This window comes from Myxocyprinus asiaticus, chromosome 25 (genome assembly GCF_019703515.2).
Source record: "Myxocyprinus asiaticus isolate MX2 ecotype Aquarium Trade chromosome 25, UBuf_Myxa_2, whole genome shotgun sequence".
In the NCBI taxonomy this organism is placed as follows: Eukaryota; Metazoa; Chordata; class Actinopteri; order Cypriniformes; family Catostomidae; genus Myxocyprinus; species Myxocyprinus asiaticus.
In genome coordinates this window covers 10,720,429-10,742,924 of record NC_059368.1, presented here as the reverse complement: position 1 = coordinate 10,742,924, position 22,496 = coordinate 10,720,429, and the positions used below count along the sequence as shown (strand labels likewise).

General features: G+C 36.4%; 1 protein-coding gene across 4 annotated transcripts in view; it reads right to left on the bottom strand.

Moving 5' to 3' along the window:
* LOC127416210 (inositol-trisphosphate 3-kinase B-like) overlaps positions 1-20,100 on the bottom strand; it is a 57,336-nt gene extending 37,236 nt beyond the window's left edge. Inside the window, exons 1-3 of one of the 4 annotated variants that reach the window (XM_051655429.1) lie at positions 19,779-20,100; positions 17,728-17,789; positions 16,043-17,313 (exon numbers count right to left, since the gene is read on the bottom strand). In XM_051655429.1, coding sequence (XP_051511389.1) covers positions 16,043-17,125 — 1,083 coding nt within the window. In that variant the 5' untranslated portion in view covers positions 17,126-17,313; positions 17,728-17,789; positions 19,779-20,100. The remainder of the gene's footprint in view (positions 1-16,042; positions 17,314-17,727; positions 17,790-19,778) is intronic. The other 3 variants (XM_051655430.1, XM_051655427.1, XM_051655428.1) reach the window with 3 other exon arrangements.
* Positions 20,101-22,496: the final 2,396 nt, after the last annotated feature.

Here is a 22,496-nt window from a genome sequence, read left to right as displayed (position 1 = left end):
ACAAAATACATTTTTGATTTGTTTTTGTTTTGGCTTGTTTTCCAATATAAATATCTAAAACTCATTTAAAACAATGTACATTTTCTTTAGCAGCTATACTGCAGAAGAAAAAAATGTTATCTGAGAATGTTGAATATAATATTAAAAATACAAATATTTTAAAATATCTAAAAATCTTTTAAAAAAGATGCATTCACCTGAGAAGCAGCATATAAGATGTTTAGACTTGCTTTTAGAGAACAGAGCTTGAATATTAGTATATTTTGTCTTTACTGCACTCGCAGAAGTATAACCAAGTGAAAAAAATACACTTATATACAAAATACACTTATATTTAAGATACATTCTCTTAAAGCAAGTCTAAATAACTTATGTTGCTTCTCAAGTAAATGTATCTTGTTTTAAGGATTTTTTGACACTTTTAAATGGAAAACAAGACAAAAACACTTGATAACAATAGCATTTTTTCAGTTAATTTCTTACTGAACTAAACTTAATGAAAAGTATTTCTTTTTTTTTACCTTTAATTCAGTGAATGTCATTTAGAGGTATTTTTAAAAGATGATTTTGTCCTCTTTATTGTTAGTAAGCACATTTAATACAACTTTTAAGTTGGGGCACAAGCTGAATAATCGGTTAAGAGCTAATGATTAATCGTTGCAATAATCGCAGAATAGATGAATAATTGTTCTAATAATCGTTCGATTAATCGATTATCAAAATAATCGTTAGTTGCAGCCCTACCCACCTCCATGCAAAAAACTTAACTAATATGGCTGGATCACATCATATGGCTTCATCTCATGTTATTGATCATTATTTTAAGTATTTTAAAAGTATGATTAATTTATTTAGGGAAAGTTATGTGGAAAAAAATGACTGCTCTGGAAAGACTGCCTATTTTTCAAAAAGTTTTGCAAGCAGTTAGTAGCTTGGAGACTTATGAAGAAGATATGAATGTGATAAGTTTACTTAATTAGTGAAATGTACGAGAAGTTAATATTTTTAAATCATGAATTATGTTGAGGTATGATGCAAAAAATGAAATCCCTGCTGGTTAAACAAGTCTCTCCAGACTGGGTAGCATGCATGCAGTTTAGGGTCCTGTATTTGCATGCAGAAATACATTTGCATGACTTTAATGGTTGGTGGTTGGAAACATATTTATGTCTTTTGATGTTGCAATAACACTTAAAATTATCTCCAGATTGTTATGAACAGATCTGGCATTTTTGATGCTATAACAGAGGTCAACAATTAGGTGTACTCATATTAATTAATTTAGAACATTACTCACTAATACAATCATTTTTAATTATTAATTATAATAATTACGTTTTCGAAATGGAAACTACTTGCTGCTTGCGAACAAATTGCTTTTAATCCTGATGGGCAAGCAAAATACAAGTGTTTGCAATTTGATTGGTGGAAAAATATACATATATATTATATATAAATATAATATACTGGTGGAAAACATTTAATAAAATGAAGAAAAGAAAGGTGGAAAAAAAGGAGTGCGGACCATTTTTCTTTTGAATTTGCCATATATTTCAATTTAGCCAGCTCCACAAGCCGGATTGAACTGTTTTTGACCTGCATTCAAATGCAGCTGAATTCTAAATTACATTCTGAATGTATTTCAGTTCATTTCCTGGATTGGCGTGGTTAATCATAAGCGTATATAATAAAAACATGAGTTTAACAGTAGGCTAATGTTGCAGCTCTTAAGTTTGTTTGCAGCATGATGAGAACAGACATTTTTTATCATAACTTTGCATTAAAGATTAATAGTGTTTGATGGTATGTACAACAGGGTCAAAAGCAGAACTAAAGGTGAGCGACCTCCCTACTGATGATAAGTGCAACATCATCGCAAAACCACAAAAGTTTCCGACAGCAGTGCACCCTGGGAAACACCAGACACGTTTGAGTTCAAGTGGATGTTTGTTTGCAGCAAGTCTTGCTTATTTTGTTGCAGACCAAAGACTATTCTGCAAACATCACCCCACAATAACAAAGCATGTCAATTCCTTTCTCAAAGGCACACTGTTAACCCTAATGTTGTCATTGGAAATGGGAAAATGTAGTTGCCTTAGTTAAACATTACTTGAAATTCCTCAAACATCTAAGTTCCTTGAACTTTTTTTCTTAAAAATCTATAGATTTAAGTTTTTAAGTGTTTATAACTCAAACGACTGAGTGCAAAATTTAGGCTATGGGGAATATAATCCCATGCGCTTGAATTATTTAATTATGTTTCCTTTGTTAAAGGGAACTTATGGGGGCATTTAAATAGTTGTTATTAAGAATTTATAGAGGTTTTAGCTCTTTTGTAGTATTATTTATGTTGTTTTGTTGCAAATAGTTGTTTCGTGTGATGAAACCATTAGGGTGATCTGTATCACCTCTGGTCAAGTTGAACACTGTTTTTACAGTTCACATTGTGCATGTGCAACTGAAGTACAGGTATTTATGCATTTCAGTGGAGAATTAAATCTATTTAATTATTGACCTTGAATCGATTATAATATTCTTAATAAATTGAGCTGTGTTAATGTTTGATCTAAATTGAAGTCAATTCAACTAAAATTATTAAGTATAAACAACAATATTTAAATATCAAATCTCAGTTAAGTCTATTTGCATCTAGTTACCTAAACTTAAATAGTTAAGTTCATTTTATATGAACACCAAGTTAAATAAGCGTTATTACATAAGTTTTGAAGACACCATTACTTAATTTAATTAAGGGAATGAAGACAACTTTTTAGGGTTTTCAGTGCACTTTCTACAAACGGGGTACAAAATAGGGCTTGGAAAAGTTAGTTTTTCTTCTTTTCCAACAAATGAAAGGAGGACTGTCAACCTAACTGAAAATTATGAGCTGTTATATTTTCTATTTATTTTATATGAGGCTTGACATTTTTGCAACCCTGTTAAATGCTGTCTAAAACTTTTGATTTGTAAACAATAATAAATATAAAAATTAATATGACAAATGTTATAAAATTAGATAATAAAATAAAATAATGTTGGTTTGTATTGACTGCTAAACTTTTATCTCCCATAAATTAAAGAAATGATTTATTTCAGCTTTTATATCTTTCATCACATTTCCAGTGGGTCAGAAGTTTACATACACTTTGTTAGTATTTGGTAGCATTGCCTTTAAATTGTTTAACCTTCCACAAGCTTCTCACAATAAGTTGCTGGAATTTTGGCCCATTCCTCCAGACAGAACTGGTGTAACTGAGTCAGGTTTGTAGGCCTCCTTGCTCGCACATGCCTTTTAGTTCTGCCCACAAATTTTCTATCGGATTGAGGTCAGGGCTTTGTGATGGACACTCCAGTACCTTGACTTTGTTGTCCTTAAGCCATTTTGCCACAACTTTGGAGGTATGCTTGGAGTCATTGTCCATTTGGAAGACCCATTTGCGACCAAGCTTTAACTTCCTGGCTGATGTCTTGAGATGTTGCTTCAATATATCCACATCATTTTCCTTCCTCATGATGCCATCTATTTTGTGAAGTGCACCAGTCCCTCCTGCAGCAAACATGATGCTGCCACCCCCATTCTTCACAGTTGGGATGGGTTCTTTGGCTTGTAAGCCTCATCCTTTTTCCTCCAAACATAATGATGGTAATTATGGCCAAACAGTTCAATTTTTGTTTCATAGACCAGAGGACATTTCTCCAAAAGTAAGATCTTTGTCCCCATGTGCACTTGTAAACTGTAGTCTGGCTTTTTTATGGCAGTTCTGGAGCAGTGGCTTCTTCCTGGCTGAGCAACCTTTCAGGTTATGTCGATATAGGACTTGTTTTACTGTGGATATAGATACTTGTCTACCTGTTTCCTCCAGCATCTTCACAAAGTCCTTTGCTGTTGTTCTGGGATTGATTTGCACTTTTCGCACCAAACTACATTCATCTCTAGGAGACAGACTGCGTCTCCTTCCTGAGCAGTATGATGGCTGTGTGATCCCATGGTGTTTATACTTGCGTACTATTGTTTCTACAGATGAACGTGGTACCTTTAGGCATTTGAAAATTGCTCCCAAGGATGAACCAGACTTTTGGAGGTCCACAATTTCTTTTCTGAGGTCTTGGCTGATTTCTTTTTATTTTCCCATGATGTCAAGCAAAAAGGCACTGAGTTTGAAGGTAGGCCTTAAAATACATCCACAGGTACACCTCCAATTGACTCCAAATAGCCAATTAGCCTATCAGAAGCTAAGTGGCTAATTGCCAAAAGCTGCTTAAAGGCAGAGTTAACTTAGTGTATGTAAACTTCTGACCCACTGGAATTGTGATATAGTCAATTAAAAGTGAAACAATCTGTCTGTAAACAATTGTTGGAAAAATTCCTAAAAGTCCTAAACGACTTGCCAAAACTATAGTTTGCTAATATGAAATCTGTGGAGTGGTAAAAAATGTTGTTTTCATGACTAAGTGTATGTACATTTCTGACTTCAACAGTAAATAGTAGAGTAATTAAAACATTATATTAACAAATCAATAAAAGTTAATAAAAATAGTTATTACTATGATAAACTACAATAAACAGATTTGGTCAAAGTTATGACATTGTTGTGTGATTGTAATTGTTGGATACAGCCGAGAAGGTCAAGACTTCTGTGGTTGGACAAGCCAATACAGACATTTGATGTGCTTAACTACCGGTAGCCATTTTTATGTTATAGGTTTATTTTTAAGTTACACAATAGTTGATCTAACATTTCTAATAGTTCTCACAATATAAACACAGGATTTGTGCCTCCAACGCTTAAAAAAAAAAATGAATGAGACACCGAATTATACCGTATTCGTGGAAATTGCCCAAAGCAAATCCCCCACGCCTTGGTAAAAATGAGACTAGGTGATTTGCAAAAATATGTTTTGAGAACATACAACAAGTCTAATATGATGAAAGAGCTCTGCAGTTTTTACTGTGAGCGGCCTTCCCTTGTGGAATGCCAGAAAAAGAAACTGTCCCAGAGAGGACTTTAACCTGACCGCAGATTACTTATTTAGTCCCGTCCCCCTCCCTCTCTCGAACTCCCAATCCCCTTCGCTATTGTATAAAACCGCTATCAATAGCTCAGGGTTTTGTTAATTTGGGGATCGGAAGAGGCAGCGACGTATCGCAAGGGGAGCACTCCGCAGCGCTGGGTCGTGCTATTGTTCTGATAAGCGCAGGGTGAGCTATATCGAGATGGAGGAAAGGGATGCCGTTCTACACAGCGTCTGCTTGACCTCACGGGTGTTGTTAAAGTTTCCACTGAGCACTGAGGGAGGAAGTGGCTTTTAACCCCTCGAGAGGAACCTCTCTGCGAGACAGGAAAAGGCTGAGGGCTCCGAGACAGTATTTTCCACATCTGCAAGCCACACTCAGCGAAATGGCCAAAGACTGGGTGTTATTTCATGGAGGCAAGACGGTCACCATTAGGGCTTCAAGCGTCTTATGCCGGACGAGGTCAATGTTGCCAGCATAACCACAAGCTTTCACAAGAGAAGGCAGACACTGTTTTCAATGTGGAATGATAGAGTCAACATAAGTCAAATAATCTTTGCATTGCATTTAAAGATTATATATAAACAATAATCAAAAATAACCATGTGACTGAAATTATAAAAAGATTTAATAAAGATAATAATAAAAAAAAAAAAAAAAAAAAAAAATATATATATATATATATATATATATATTGTAGTAAGCCATGAGAGGCTGTGCACGTAGTGCCTATGAACACCCATTACCTGTGGTAAAATCACTGTAACCTACGGACTATTTACGGACAGCGAAAACAGCAATATGATAAGACACCTATGTTCAATTAACATAGTTAATAAATAGTCTTTTTTAATTTGAATATTTCAAGCAATATCATAGTGGAAACATTAAGGCCTATATCAAGATACAAACTGTATTGTGTGCTCACAGTATCATAGAGCATAACAAAGACATGGGGTCAGGGCTTTTTGTTTTGCTTTAGGACCGACAGATGAGCTTTAAATGTGTATTTTTACATATTGTACATTGATTTTTGAGTGTCAAATGACAGCTGGAGTAAATATAACTATAAATTATGCAAGATAAGTGCTAAAGATTGGTGTTTTCTTCCAGGAGAAAGGTACTAATAGTTTTAAATGAGATCAACATTAATATCTTGAAAATCCTGAGGTGCAGTTTTCCATTGGCAAGTCAGGTACACGTCTGAATTGCATGAGACCGTGCCTGTTTAAAACAAAACGCACACAAAAATGGCTCAAAAGTGGGTAAACCTAGACCATTTAATAATGTTTGTTTAAAGGACTAAAGCTCAACACTTTTCATATATCAACACTCAACAGAGTACTATTTGAATTCCCCTTTGACAGTTGAGAACTAGACTATCATGTTCCTTGACACTCTTAGCCTTTCAAAGCATGCCATAGCTGTTCCTGCTTGTCCTGAAACCAGTCTTTTTCCCATTAATGACAGGAGGTTCTTTCTCAGAATTGAGACCTGCCATTAAACTGATGTTTTACTGCACCCTAATATACACAAGAATGTAAAACTGCGAAAAGACATTACACAAAGTTCACTCACTGCATGAGGGATTCACTGAATAAAAAATGATTTCTTCTAATATTGACTTGTTTGAAGGAGTGAGAAATTGTACTCCGCTTCACATTGGGGTCCTGATCAATGACCACCTGACTTTACATTATGCAACTTATTAAATGGCTACTTAACAAATAAATGCATTTGGATTAAAAAATCACACACATTGAAAATCTGTGATTCAAAATCTAACCTAAAACTGGAATTAAACAAAAACTTTTAGGATTTTGAAAAAAGTGAATAAGAAATCTTTAAGATTCAGCACTGCACTAATTGTAATTTTCATGTTAATTTTCTAATTAAACTTTTCGCTCAAATTTTTATGCTGATTATATACATATATAGAGTATATATACATTTACAGTATATACACCAATCAGCCACAATATTAAAACCACCTGCCTAATATTGTGTAAGTGCAGCCAAAACAGCGCCAACCCGCATCTCAGAATTGCATTCTGAGATTATATTCTTCTCACCACATTTGTACAGATCTAAATCACATTTGTATTTGAGTTACAGTAGACTTTGGGGACCTACACAATATTAGGCAGTAATATTGTACACTAAGTGTAAGTACTGTACACGTAAATTGCTTTGTAGGCCGTGGCTTATGCCTGTGCATCAAAGACACCACTTCAAGAGAGTCTAGCGACGTGCAGGGGGGCATCATAAGAGTCACAGCACACAGCTCATTTCCAGGAGTTAACCATTCCATTCTTCACATCTGTTTCTCAGAAAGAAAGCCACAACAACATTCCTTAACACAGCCACCTTTGTTAAAGGAATAGTGCACCCAAAAATGAACATTTTGTCAAAAGCAGAACTTTAGCAGAATATTGACACTGCTAATGCTTTTCTCTATACAACAAAGGTAAATGGTGTCCAGTGGCTGTCAAGCTCCAACAATGACCAAAAATGACCAAAAGCACCATTACAATAGTCGAAAAGAGTATTTGAAAAATAGTAAATAGTAAAAAATAATATATGTTTACACTGTAATAGTAGATAAAAATAGTATAAGTTGTGCACTATATCCCATGTCTTCTGGAGTCACATGAAATTTTTTTAGAAATTTAAATTTAAACATCTTTTTAAAAATTATTCATTGATAATCTTCTCCACTGCAGCTCTCAAACCTCATTCACTTGCATATACAGTATTTAAATACGATGCGTTAATACGTCACACCATGTTTGACATCAATGATGCCAAACATCTCATAATGGCTCTTGTGTGTCTCATAACGATCAAAATGTAAATTTGAGATTTAAATAAAAATTAGACAAAAATTTTGATTTTAATTTGGCCTTTTTTTCACACACAGCTACCATACTGTATGACTTCAAAAGACTTGGAATATGGTGCACAATTCATATGGACTACTGTGAAAATCTTGCCTAACATCCCCTTTTGTGTTTGACAGAAGAAAGAAAATCATCGCTTGGAACGATATCAGAGTGACTAAATGATGACAGAATTTCATTTTTGGGTGAGCTATGCATTTAAAAACACCTCACGTGTCTCTTCTTTTGGAAAATTGTGAGTGGTGGAAAAGGGTAAACCAGGCAAAAACTGAAAAAGAAAATAATATGCTATGCAGATGTAGACACCAACTAAAACAAAACAAAACAAAACCATAAGTAGCCTACTGTACATTTATGAAATGCAAATGCCCTTTCCTTCAATTTCAAATGTAAACAGCCACTCATTAATAGTAGGGTGCTTTTCCTATCTTTAAGGGTTCTACGGTGCATACGAGTGAAGCCTGCCCGGCCGGCGCAAAAAGAAAAAGGGCCGGTGCACTTCCTGTCTGTTGCATATGAAACGGCTCCCTCCAGCAGTGCGACTGCAGCACAGAACCCCAGCTGTTTGAACTAGGCATGCCTTGACGTCAGCTGGTCGCTAGGCAACCGTCAACCACAGGGGTGTTACATTTTCCATTGCTCGTAGCCTTCAGATCCTCTAGTGTATCATGCTACAGCACTTGTATGCTCACAGTTGGGGTGATAGAATCAACCTCACACAAAAACTGTTTGTGCTGGGTGGCTCACAAACTTAGCGTAAGAGTTCAAAGCTATGCTAAGACTGAAAAAATATTCAGACCTTGTTTTGTCACACTATATCTGATTACTGAACAGTTATATTTTACTTAAAACAACAGCACAAGATAAGAAGTAGTTTTAAGTACATTTAAACTTTCTTTCTTGCATGGAACATAAGGAAATGTTAGGCAGAATTTTTGTCTCAGTCACCATTCACTTTCTTTTTATGTAGAAAAATAAAATTGAAATTGAAAAAAGCAATGAAAGTAAATGGTGACTGATACTAATATTCTGTTCCACAGAAGAAAGAAAGTCACATTGGTTGGGACAAAACAATAGGGTGAGTAAATGATGACAGAATTTTATATTTTTGGTCTTTCAAATTAGGAAAAGTAAATAATTCCCTCTATCATTTTTCTCTAAGAACAGAAACATTTCTCAACAAAGCAGCACTCATTGTGTCTATGAGTGTGTTTATTCACTGAGCACAGCGTGTATGACATACACATATGCACCACTCACACACAATCTCTAGAAAGCTATCCGCCTACTTGCTGTAGCCTGTAGCCTGCTGCTATCACAGGCCTAGACACGTTTCATTAAATCGTATTCAAATATTCACATGACTTTAAAACCGTGACCTTTACTATTTGGATTGCATCAGGATTAAAACTACCATTAACATGCCAGATCACTTTAATGTAGCTTAAAATTATTTTAATATTGACCGACAGAATACAGTCGCAAATTACATCAAAGACTACTAAAGCAGACCAAACAGAAAACTATCTTTGTGCTTTACATGTCAGAGATGCCCGGTGCAAACAGACTGATCTCATTGTGAATTTGGCTACAGTAGGTCGAAAATTCCTCAGCTGAAATTAGTCTGTGCTTACCAAAATTCAAACCCTGCCCCCAGTGGCCGAAGCTGTGAGTGTTGTTCAAATTACGGGTACGTGTGAGCTCCAGTTTTTGGGTGAAACATCAACAGAGTGTCGCCAAAAGCCAAAATATTATGTCATTCAGTCAACAGGAATCAATATTTTATTAACCATATCCCAAACAGACTGATCTCACAGTGAAATTGGAAACAGTAGGTTGACTTTAGCTAAAATTGGTCTGTGCTTACCACCCCCAGTGGTCAAAGTGGTAAGTGTTGTTGGGTGTGAGCTCCATTTTCAAGGTGAAATGTCCACAGAGGGGTGCCAAAAGCGTGTTGTAAAGCGAGTTGTTTTCAGCTATACAGGCTGTAATACAGTGCAGAGGAATGCAAATTTTATAAACTGTACCCCCAACCCAAAACCTAAAACTAACCATCAGTGGAGTAAAAATATAATGTTAGAGGGAAAAATGCAACCTCCGAAACGCACTCATCACTGATTATGCGAACGCGATTACTTCCTGGTTTCCGGTAAACATGCAGGAGCTGATGAAAAATGTCTAATGGAGGAGATAGTGCTTGTCAGTAAGTCAGCATAATGTGGCCGATCCAAGGGTACTCGAACTCTAGGAAACAACATGCCGACTTCCCGTGTGATCACAGTGACCCAAATCCCAACCCTAAACCTAACAGTCAGTGGAGTAAAAAATCTTAGTAATATATATATATATATATATATATATATATATATATATATATATATATATATATATATATTAGTAAAATCTGAGTAATCTTAGAGGGAAATGCAACCTCCACCTTGTGCTTATTATAAATTATGTTACTGCGATTACTTCCTGATTTTCGTGGGACCAGAACCTGAGTCTCTGAGACTGTCCTTGCAGTGCGCTATCAATAATGCCACAGAAAAATATAAACACATTGGAATTGGTGCAAAGATGTTTGATGGGACATGCCACTTCTCAGTAACTCGACAGAATGGGGTCAATGTCAGGGTACAATATTCCTGTATGTTCATGCAAATATGTAAAGTAATATGCTGAATATGCCTGTTTTTAAAATAACAATGCACACTTAAGCACACGTAAGTGGTTCTAAACTGGACCCAAAAATTCGTGGCCGGTCTCTTCTCATAGGGTATAATGCGTGTGTATAATGAGGAATATCAAAATAAATATGCTTCTCAAAGAAAAAACAAAGCGCATCCCATATCTTCATTATTATTGCATTATGATTAACTATTTACGGTACTGTTTTGGGTCGCCACTTGATGTCCAAAGTAAAATCTGGGTTGTGAAGAAAAAACAATCACTGTTGCAAATCACTGCACTAAAGTATACTGATTCATGCAATATATTGCAGCTTGGCAATTCAGCAACTAAGCAAAAAGCTATGAGCTTTGCCTGTAGCATGTTTGGTTAAGTTACACTTGCTGTTGGGTTTGCTAGAGCAAGTTACCACAAGACTATAAACAGTGTGCACAGACAAACACACACACACACACACACATACAAGAGGGTTCTTCCCTCATCTGATTGACACAGGAAAAGGAGACACCAGATCAGTGGAGTAACTGAGCATGCAGAAAATGAACCACACCTCTGACTTGTGCTGGGAAAATATTATCTTGCATATCTCATCTTCCCTATTAATAGAACACACTACAATATAAAAATTCACTGCAACCAAGGGTTAAGGCTGAAGTTTATAATTTCTGTGCCACTTCCATCACCAAACATAATTGCACAAATAATGATTGTTTTCGAACAGGTTTCCCGAAAACATTCCCCGTATTCCATTGGTCGGAAAGCATAGTCCCGGAGTAAACTCACGCCATTGGTTAAAACATTGGTTAAAACATTGGTTAAGCCATTGGTAAAGGGATGCTCAAACAAACAGAGCAATGTTTTGAAACTGCCACAGACCCATTGTTCACACTTTTCAGGGAAATCACACTCTATTTTAGTGTTTTAACATTTTGACAAAAACATACAAACAACAACAACAAAAAACCTACATGCATCAGATTTAAATGATTATGAATTATCTTTTCTTTCAATCACTTTTTTTTTTTGGTGAGCTATTCCTTTGAAGCAGCAAGATATTTTTGTTTAAATGTCAGACAGAAAGTCATTTTTAAAGAGACAGTGTAGTTAATGTTAATAATATGCCACAGCAGAGTGAATGGTGTATGAAGTCTGCGTTTTTACACACTTTACGACCAGTCCAGGTGCATGAACTGTAAGAGTGTGAAAATGCAAGCACATCCCACTGGCACACCTTTAACTTGGTTGAAACGAGGAAGTGCAGAAAAAAATCATCTTGGGAAACTCATCTGTGGTATAGTTTCACTTTCAGTACTTTTGCAGATCCAAAAAATGTATGAGTTTGCAGTCTTGGTAAAGTGAAATGCGCAACAGCTGTCAAATGAACCATGCTTGAGGGATCTCCTGAGCCGTGGCTCCCTACAGAGCACATGGGGCATAATTAGCAGCACTAAACCACAACACACTGCCATTAGTGCTTAAAAAGGCAAGCCCATTGGAAACTTTTCTGGGTCAATTGTTTCACCAAAAGCGCTGATAAAACGTTTGTGGCTTTTATCACTCTTTAATTTTCCAAAGGCTTAGTGCAACCTAATAAATAGAAACCATGTGCAAATGTTTGTAGAGTAAAATGAACACAGATATGTTTCATGCTCATGAATTTCACCCCTGACCTTGTTACTGTGAGAGGAAGGAGGTCAAGCAGAACCATGAAATGTGTGATAAACATGTTTTGGAAAAACAAAATTAGCTCATTAAAGGGATAGTTCACCTAAATATGAAATTTCTATAATAATTTACTCGTGTTGATTTAACTCAAATGACTTTCTTTCTTCTGTGAAATACAAAATTTTTGCCTCAGTGCTTTTGTGTTCTATGGAAAATATGAAAGTCATACAGGTTCTGAATAACATGAGGGTGAGTAAATGATGATGACATAATTGTAATATTTGGGTGAACTATCCCTTTAAAAATATTGCAATTATTAGATTTAAAACCCTTTGAAAATCTTCCTTATGATACTCTTGTGAATCCAATTTCTCCTGGTCTCAATTTAATGATGACCACAGAATATTTCAGCAGTTTAAAAAACACAGTGTGAGCCAAAGGGCTTAAGAAAAGAAATGGCCCCCAAATGTGATGAACTGAGAACACAAGCCTGCTGAGAACACAAGGATAAACGTCAAGTGGAATGTTTCTTGCAATTGGATTTTTTTTTTTTTTCTACAGTAAGGCTATTTTTATAAGAATTATGTGAAATTAGGTCATCTACAAGTGTTTTAGATATTTTTGATCAAGCCATGCTCACCGAACCCAAGGATATAAGCCCAATTTAATGCAAAAATGAGAATCAAAAGAATGTTTTTTACAAATTACTGCACAAGTCATGCATAGGTTTAAATCAAAGTCCATTCATTTGCCCAAAAATAAAAAATGTCAGCATTATTTCACCCTCATGTCATTCAAAACCTTCAGTGTGACTTTTTTCCCCAAACACTGAATGAGAAGTTTAGCAGAATGTCTGAGCTGCTCTCTTCCATACAATAAAAGTGGATGGGGACCAGAGGCTGTCATGCTTACAAAAAGGACAAAAAAAGCACCATAAAAGCATCATAAATGTAGTCTATATGTCTCATGCATTATATTCCAAATCTTCTGAAGCCATACAATTGCTTTTTGTGAGGAACAGGCTGAAATGTAAGTAAGATTAAGAAAATCTTACCTTGAAAATCTTGACAACAGTGGTCAAAATTCATTTTCATTGTATGGCAAAGAGCAGCAAATAACTCCTGTGTTCCACGGAAGAAAGAAAGTCATACAAGCTGCACAAGAGGGTGAGTAAATGAGGACAAAATTTTCATTTTTGGGTGAACTACTCTTTGAACCTTGTGGGAGCATAGAATACACATTATACAAAGACTAGGGTGCTCACCGAACCCTTAAAGGGATAGTTTATCCAAAAATGAAATTTCAATCATCATTTACTCACCCTCGTGCCATCCCAGATGTGTATGACTTTCTTTCTTCTGCAGACCACAAATGAAGATTTTTAGAAGAATATCTCATCTCTGTTGGTCTTTACAATGCAAGTGAATGGAGACAAGAACTTTGAATCTCCAAAAATCACATTAAGTCAGCAAAAAAATAATTAATGCGACCCCAGTGGTTAAATTCATGATTTAAAAGCGATATGAAAAAGTGTGGGTGAGAAACAGATCAATATTTAGTGTTTTTTTTTTTTTCTTTTTTTTTACCATAAATCTCCACCTTTGACCAGCCCTGACCAGTATGCATGAAGAATGCTAAAGGCCAAAACAAAAGAAAAGGAATGTGGAATTGAAAGTGAAAGTGAAAGTGGACATTTATAGAAAAAAAGGACTTAAATATTTATCTGTTTTTCACCTACATCTATCATATCGCTTCAGAAGGTATGGAGTCTTTTGGATTACTTTTACACTGACTTTAGGCCTATGTGATTTTTGCGAGATTCAAAGTTCTGTTCAACATTCACTTGCATTATTAGGATCTACAGAGCTGAGATATTCTTCTAAAAAGTATTATTTGTGTTCAGCAGAAGAAAGTCAAACACATCTGGGATGGCATGAGGGTGAGTAAATTATGAGAGAATTTTTATTTTTTGGTGAACTATCCCTTTAAACATCAAGCAAAGCTCCTTTTAATTGCAGTAACTGTTCCCTGAATCCCAACCACATAAGGCACTCATAGAACATCTACCCACCAAAGCCAAAGCCATTCCATTACAACGGCATATGTCTGGAAACAACAGAGATTCCATCACAGAAGATCAAGGCTATCAAGTAGTCTTGCCCTTGTGGTTACTTTGAATAGTTAAACAATCTTTTATGAGTGCCATCACTTCTCTAGAAGGTACAATAGGATGTTTGCTCTCTTCCACTGTGTGTTTATAAGAAATAGACATCACATAAAGGGGCGTAAAAGCCTGAGTGGTGAGCAGAGCCACATTATTCTACCACTTATAGTGTGAGTCTGGAGGACTGTGTGACATCTATGTCTAAACAATGAAGTCCTCTGTGACAGCAGCAACAGCATATTAGCCGCAGGCACTCGTGATGCGGCTGCTAACATGGTGTGCCTAAATTTGTGAGCCTACACATTCTCACCAGGGCAAGCATGTCGCAAAGACAAGTGTAACCCCCTTGAGAATGCGTCACACATGTCATTTCCACAGGAGATGACTGTATAATCTAATAAGCTTTTCTATGGGTAATGCTTAACACTAATGCTGTTGACTTCTGGTTCTCCACGTTTCAATTACTTAAAAGGACATTTCCCCCAAAAATGACAATTCTGTCATAATTTACTCACTCTCATTCTAAACCTGTATAACTTTCGCTCTTTCACAGAACACAAAACAAGATGTTAGGCAGAATGTTAGCCTTTGTCACATTCACTGTCACTGCATCTTTTTTCCATACAATTAAACTAAATGGTCACTAAGCAAAGTGTGAATAAACGTAAATAGAGGCTAACATTTTGCATAAAATCTCCTTTTGTGAAAACAAAAGAAAACAAGTCATACGGGTTTAGAACAAGATCTTTTGAATGATGACATAATATTCATTTTACGGTAAATTAACCCTTTAAAATGTGAAGTGTTTAATTTTTTCCATGTTCAAATATTTTAAGTAGGTTGATTTTCCCAAAAAGTGTTAACACTGCGGTGCTATCAAAACATTGTTTTTGGCTTGTTTGAGCAGCCAAAACTGAATCCACCAATGGCATACGTTTTGGTTTGTCTAACTAATGGAAGATGGTTAGAGTGCTCTGTTTAAAAAAAAAATAAAAATAAATGTTTTGCATTTCTAATTGGTGACGCTTGTGGAGCGGACATTACACACTTCCCCTTTAAATATTGGATGCTTGCTTGCTTGCTATACAGCGACAAAAAATACTTCACATCCATTCAGTTTTTCTTCTCCATGCATGATTTATTGAAAAATCACTGAGAATATTTGGTGTGAGAGACCGTTTAACATTTGGTCTAGTACTGCTAGCCTTGTCCTGCTATTTGTTCCCTGCTCTGCTTTTGTACTCTGCTTAAAGGGCGACCAGCTAAAGTCAGAGAAAAAAGTCCATCCAGTCTGACAGCAGGCCACAGAAGTACCTTTGTATGTGAGAATGTCAGTTACTAAGGAAGAATACAGACGAGCTCGACAAGTATACTGGACAACAACAACAATTCTGGGACTGACCAGTACACGTATAGGCTATCTCTTCGAGGTGAATCTGCACCCAGAAGGCAATTCTGCCTTGGACAGAAATTGTAGATGTCCAACAGCACATGCTTGAATGAGATCAATAATCAACAAGGACACATTTGTTGCCCCAATTTGGAAACTTATCAAGCCACAGTGTCCAACTTACAAAATGAAATCAAAGATCAAATCAAAAGTGGACTCACCGCTTTTTGTTGAGTCTGCAAGAAAGCTGGGGAGCGCTCAGGGTCGCTGGAGATATCGTCCTCTGATTCCTCCCAAGAGGAGGAGAATCCCGTAGAGGAGGCAGATGAGGAGGAGAGCTTCCTTATGGCTCTCGAAGGTTGAGGGCTAACCTCAGGCTCTTTGCCCTCCCCACCCACCTCCATGCCGTGGTCCGTAATAATGACAGCAGGAATGGCACCCACCTCTGGGCTGCCCCAGTCAGCCTGTCGCTGTGTTGCTGTCGGATCAGCTCCGTCCTTTTTCGAACATGTCTCGGTCCTAGTTGCTGAGCTCTCGTTGGCAGTCGAGTAGCTGCTAACCTCTCGAGAAGCTCTGGAGTGATTGTCAGTAGAGCTGTCAGCTTTGCTCTTAGCTCCTGCTGATGTGCTCTTATGTGGGCTGCCCTCTTCTGTATTTGGGTAAGCCCCGTTCTTCTCATCACAGCTGATCTGCAGCCCCTCCTCCGGGCCAGAGAAGCGCTTTCCATTTTGCAGTTCTTTGGGGATCCCTGTAGAGTGATCCTTGTTCTGCGTAGCCAGGAGTGTTTCTTCTGGGTTCAAGCAGAGTTTGGCAAACTGAGTGGCTGGGTCAAGTCTCCTGGAAATCCGTGGGCTCTTCTGATTGTCTCTGCTGTGCACATGGGCCGATATCTGAGCCTCAAAAAGGTCCACCTTTTTGTTCACCTCCACGTTCTGCAGTTCCTTGTGTCGCTCCAGTTGCTGAGCAGCACGTCGCTCTTCATTCTCCTGGTCTTCTTCCAGGTCAGACCCACTTAGTCTGCGCACACGAATACCCACGTTCACCCCCAGCAGTTCTGGCTGCCGGCATGGGGAACGAGCTCTTGGGCTGCTGGGACTGGTAACTGTCGGGAAGACAAAGGATTTTTCTGGGGACCCGGGGCTCAGACTGCCTGGGCTAAATGGACCTCCACTGCCCCCCAGCACTGGGCTAAATGTAGAACGACCAGGTACTGGAAGCACAGGCCTTCCTGTCCGAGGGCTGCTTTTATTGGTCAGATTGTTGGGGTTCATCATTATCAGGCTGTTCAGAGCATAAGCTGCCATAGTGGCAGGCTGGCTCTGTCCGTATGAGCTCCCATTTAGGTCTATTCATCCACAGTCCACTGGCCACTGGAGCCAATCATCATTACGAGGGACTGAAGGAAAGCTGACACGCACTGTAAAATACAATCCCAAACTCCTTTCCTCATTCACATGTTATATCCACAACAGGTTCTTCCTTGGCAGAGTTGCTAAAAAGAAGCACAAGATAGTCAGATGTTTCCAATTTCATAAAAAGAGTATGTGGAATCAGTAAGTAAAGGTTTATAGGTGAAAGTGTATTAATCAGAGGAATGGCAAAATAAATGTCCTCTCTTTTAAATTCTATAGGTTTCCCCCAAAAGAGGACATCATCAATAAGAGGACAACAATCTTAATAAAATATGATTATATCAAGACTAATATTAAGGTCACTTTCTTCATATTTTTATAAAATACTTTGAAAAATAATGTGTCTCAAATCAAAGTCTTGTTTTACACAAGATTGTTTTAATTGTGTTGGTTTTGATTGTTATCAAAATGTTTCTGTTTGCCTCTGTAGTAAGACATTGCCATCTAAAAAGTTTAACAAGTTTTGCTTGTCTTTACATCTGTTTAATACTCACTCATTTACTTAGTTGTCTGAAGAATCTTTATTATATCACACTGCTTACTCAGTCATGGCAGTCTACACATTATGAACACACAGTTTTAAGTATGCCGGAAAAATATGTCCTTCCATTTGCAAAAAAAAAAAAAAAAAAAAAAAAACTACTTAAATACTGGAAACACATGTTACTCAGACACAGTCAACATAACCTTTTATGCCTTGCCTGAGAGAGAAAGAGCGAAGGACTGAGGGTGTAATACAATAAGGCTTCATGGAAAAATATAATTACACATACCATAGCACTTATATCACATTTAGTTTGTCTTGCCAGTTTGTAAATGAAAAGATACTGGTGCACAATAGTCCTCAAATATCAACAAAACTTTTACCTTTTACTTTTTACTTTGCAAAAAGAAATGGTTGTGAGGCTTCAACCTAGCTGATATTAAACATCTAAGGATTTTAAGTAAAAAACAGTCAGCGAGGTATCCAGTAGCTGCTTCCATTTATAGCCAAAGCCTCGACATGGGAAAAGTTTTGCTTAAATGTTACATAGATATTATATTAACTCGAAAGGCTGAGGCAAAATTTTTTCAGAATGAACCATGACAATTTCCAGCAAGTTTTCCCAAGTGGGACAAATTACTTTTGCACTTAAGGCAAATTATCTGAACAAAAGAGCCACACACCCAAGGAGAAGAAAAATCGTATCAAAGAAACTGTTTAGTATACTAGTTGTATTCAATTGCAAATATATAATGTACCGAAACACATTGTTAAGATGCTCACCATCTCGTTCCAGCAACCATGTGTGAGTTAAAAGCCACTTCTTCAGGCTGAATTCAGTTATTAGATTAAATATTGGTGGTTTACGAAGAGTCAAGATAAACATCACATGCTTTGACTAAGAAGTCAGGTGGGATGGGTAGATTGTGCCCTGCATTGTAACTCTGGTGGGGGAGGTCAAGGTTGGAATGCACCTCCTCTCTCTTAACCCATTCACCATTTTAAAAGTTGATAATTGCCCTTAAAGCCTGACAGTTCAAATGCATCTTGAGGCATCCCACGTCATGGTTGAAACAGTTACTGCGCCACCAGGACCCTTGTGGGTATTGCATTTAGAGAAAGTGAGTCTAAAAGCTGTACAGTGGATCATGAACCAACAGATGAACAATATGATCTAATTCGAAATAAATATGACTCCACGAAAATGAAAGTGACCCTCACAAGACTTTGAAGCATATCAATAAAAGCTTTTTACTGAACTGCCCACTCTTTGGCATTCAGATAATTTTAATGAGCTGGAAAACACGTGGTGACTTTCTTATGAACTCAGTAGAAGCAACTGACACATTCTTCTTCCAATTCTATTCCAGTAGGATCACTTATGGTCTAATGAACATTAAGTACTATATAAGAATTATAAGAACATAAAGGAATAATCATGACTCTCTGGCAAAATAATAAGCATTAAACACCCTAGACTTCATCACCAGTTCTTGCAGAGGTGGAACACATTCATATAGCTTTTGCACATTCACCTAAAATGTATAGGTAGCACTTCTATAGGTAAGCTTCTATATGTTAATATTAGCAAATGCATTAAGAATCATGAACTAACAATGAACAATATTTTTACAGCATTTTTAATCTTGGTCAGTGTTAATTGATGAAAGTACAATGTGTAATTGTTAGTTCATAATGCATTCACTAACGTTAACGTGCAACTTTTTCTTTTAAAAATGTAGTAGTATATGTTGAAATTAACATTAGATTAATTAGATAACATACGATTAATAAGTGATGTGGAAGTATTGCTCATTGTTAGTTGATGATAACTAATGTAGCCAACTAATGTTAACCAATACAACCTTATTTTAAAGTGTTACCAATTTAGTTTACACCGGACAGTCTGGTTTATTACAGTAGTTTCCAAAAATGGTTATTAACACCAAAACTGACTTAATAACCCCTTAATAATGAGCCATACAGAGCATATGATTATAGTTTATTACAATAACACAAATTAACAGATTTCAGCGACTCTGCAAACTTGTTGAGACTTACTTTTTTGGAGAGGTAACACTGTTTTGGGTCTCCTCCCTTACATAGATCTGTCTGAAAAGTTAACTTAACCATCATGTCGGATACCTCACCTCGCTTTAATTGGGACAAGCCTCCTTGTTGCAGACACTGTTGTCGTTCTTTCAAACGCTTATTTGTCGTCCCATACACGAATAATTACCTCAGCTTCTCCACTAACGCGCTACATTCCAAGAGTTCATTTTTGCCGATTTGAATAAATGTTATACTTTGTTACTTTGTATCGCACGGCGCTACAGTCACTCGGAGTAGTTCGACACCTCTCGTCAGAGCCGTATGTTTGTTTAATGTACGAAAGGCAGGAAGGAAGTTCGATGACTGTGAGGCTGAATTGAACGGAACAGGCTGAGCCTCCCTGAGCTGCTTCACACTTTGAGCACAATGGGAAGAACAAGGCTGGATGTTCAAGACTTCAGCTGGAGGACTAGAGCTCTTGATTTATTGCTTTATTTATTTATGTGCGATGTACATGTGGAGTTGTGTTGTGTAAAGGGAGCTAATGGATTTTTGTTGGTTTGTTTTTTGTTTACATGTGATTTACAAATATGTACACACCACCTGTCAAAAGTTTGGAAACACCTGACTTAATTTATGCTAAATAATTTCTTTAAAAAACCTTCTGATATAAAGGATTATGCTTAAATGCTTGAAAATAGTTTTGTAAACAGATTGTGTCTTTGTATGAATGTATTTATAAAACTAACATTTCAATTAAAAACGTAGGCCTGTTTATTTATTCATTTATTTGTTTTATATATAAATGATTTATATTTTATTTTATTTATTTAAATGGACCAGATAATGCCTAGAATATGCAGAGCTGTAATTTAGTTAAAAGATGGCTACTGTGAAGGAGCTAAAATATAAGATGGTTTTTGTTTTAGTATTTTTGGTCACTTCATAATTTCCGTACTTCCATTTGTGTTATTTCATAGTTTTGATGACTTTAATATTATTGTAAAATGAGGAGAAAAAAAATACTAACAATATAGAATAAATAAGTGTGTCCAAACTTTTAACAGGTAGTGTATTAAATATATTTGTAACTTTCATTAATATGTAATTAACAAAAACATTATGTAATGCCAATTAGTAGGCCATGTGCATTTGAATATGAATATATGAAAATACATGAATTAATCACAATTTCTAATTTTCAAAAGTATTATATTCACATATATATTCAAATTAATGATCGACAAATGTACAGTACTGTGCAAAAGTCTTTTGTCTTTTGACAAAAACATTTGTCTTAAGATGGTTATTTATATCTTCAGCTTTAGTGTGTCAATAGGAAATATACATTTTAGACTCCCAAACATTTATTTTGCAAATAGAATAGAATAGAAGAACAGGGAGCCCTGCAGCAGATGTCATGGCCCCCAGAAAGCCCCCCACTGAATATTGAGTCAGTCTGGGATTACAAGAAAAGACAGAAGTAATTGAGACAGCTTAAATAGATAGAAGAACTGTGGCAAATTCTCCAAGAAGCCTGGAACATCCTATCTGCCAACAGCCAAGAAAAACTGTATCCAGGTATACCTAGGAGAATTGGTGCTGTTTTGAAGGCAAAGGTGGTCACACCAAATATTGATTTAGCTTTTTTTATGTTTACTCGACTTTGTATGACATTAATTGATAAATGAAAACAATTTATGGCATTATTTTTGAAGACATCCTCACTATGCAACATTTTTCCTAAGTGCCTAAAACTTTTGCACAGTACTGTATATTTCTTAAATTACTACATTTAGTTTCCCCAATCCAGAATATGCTTTCATCCTTATATATTGTAATTATGTTTGTTGTTGCTACTAATCCAAGTTATTTATTGTAACTCATAAACTTTTTGACAACCATCATTTGTGGCTTGAATGACTCACCAGATATTTAGAAGAAGAATCTTAGTACTTCAGTGAGGTATTTCTTCTTTGATGTTTGGTAATGAAAAGCATAAAAATAGACCTAGATGCTGTCAAAGGTCATAAAGTGAAGTGAAGTTGGTCCATCAACCATGCAAGTGCCTGCTAGTGTATAGCTCACCTATCATCTGTCGAACATTTCCTATGACTGCTCCATAGATTTTTTGTTATATCTCTTTTAGGCACTGACCAACCCCACCGAACAAAGGAAATTATGTCATATGCATGAGTAAAGTCAATGGAAAATATAATGCTGTAGTGGCCACTCTGATTTGAATGAGAGAGGCTTGCTGATAGGTGGTATGAAAATAAATTTTCCGTCCACTATGATTGAGATGACCGAGTTCAGCATTAAGATTCCTGTCTTCAACGTGCAAAGCTATTTCTAAGATCTGTCGAAGTTTCTAACCAGGATATGGGTAATGTGAGCCCGCAAGCAAACCTAATTCGTTTCCACCAGAATTTCCATATCAACTGCAGCAGCTATAAAGCCTGTGCAATCTTAAAACTCATAAATATGAGTTCCAAATTAGTTAGGAAGAAATCAGCTACTCACATACATTTTTTTCCACCTTTGAGAGGCAGAAGTGTGAGCTCCATAAAACTATTTCTTTATTAAACTAAGCATATATTTTAAGTATGATGAATGTTAAGTGCACTAAATGGCTATTTCAGCGTAAGCTATTTATACTAATCAATTTGTTTTTCAGGCACTGCATATTGTTATGACTACTACATCTGTCTACGTGCATTCGCCCAG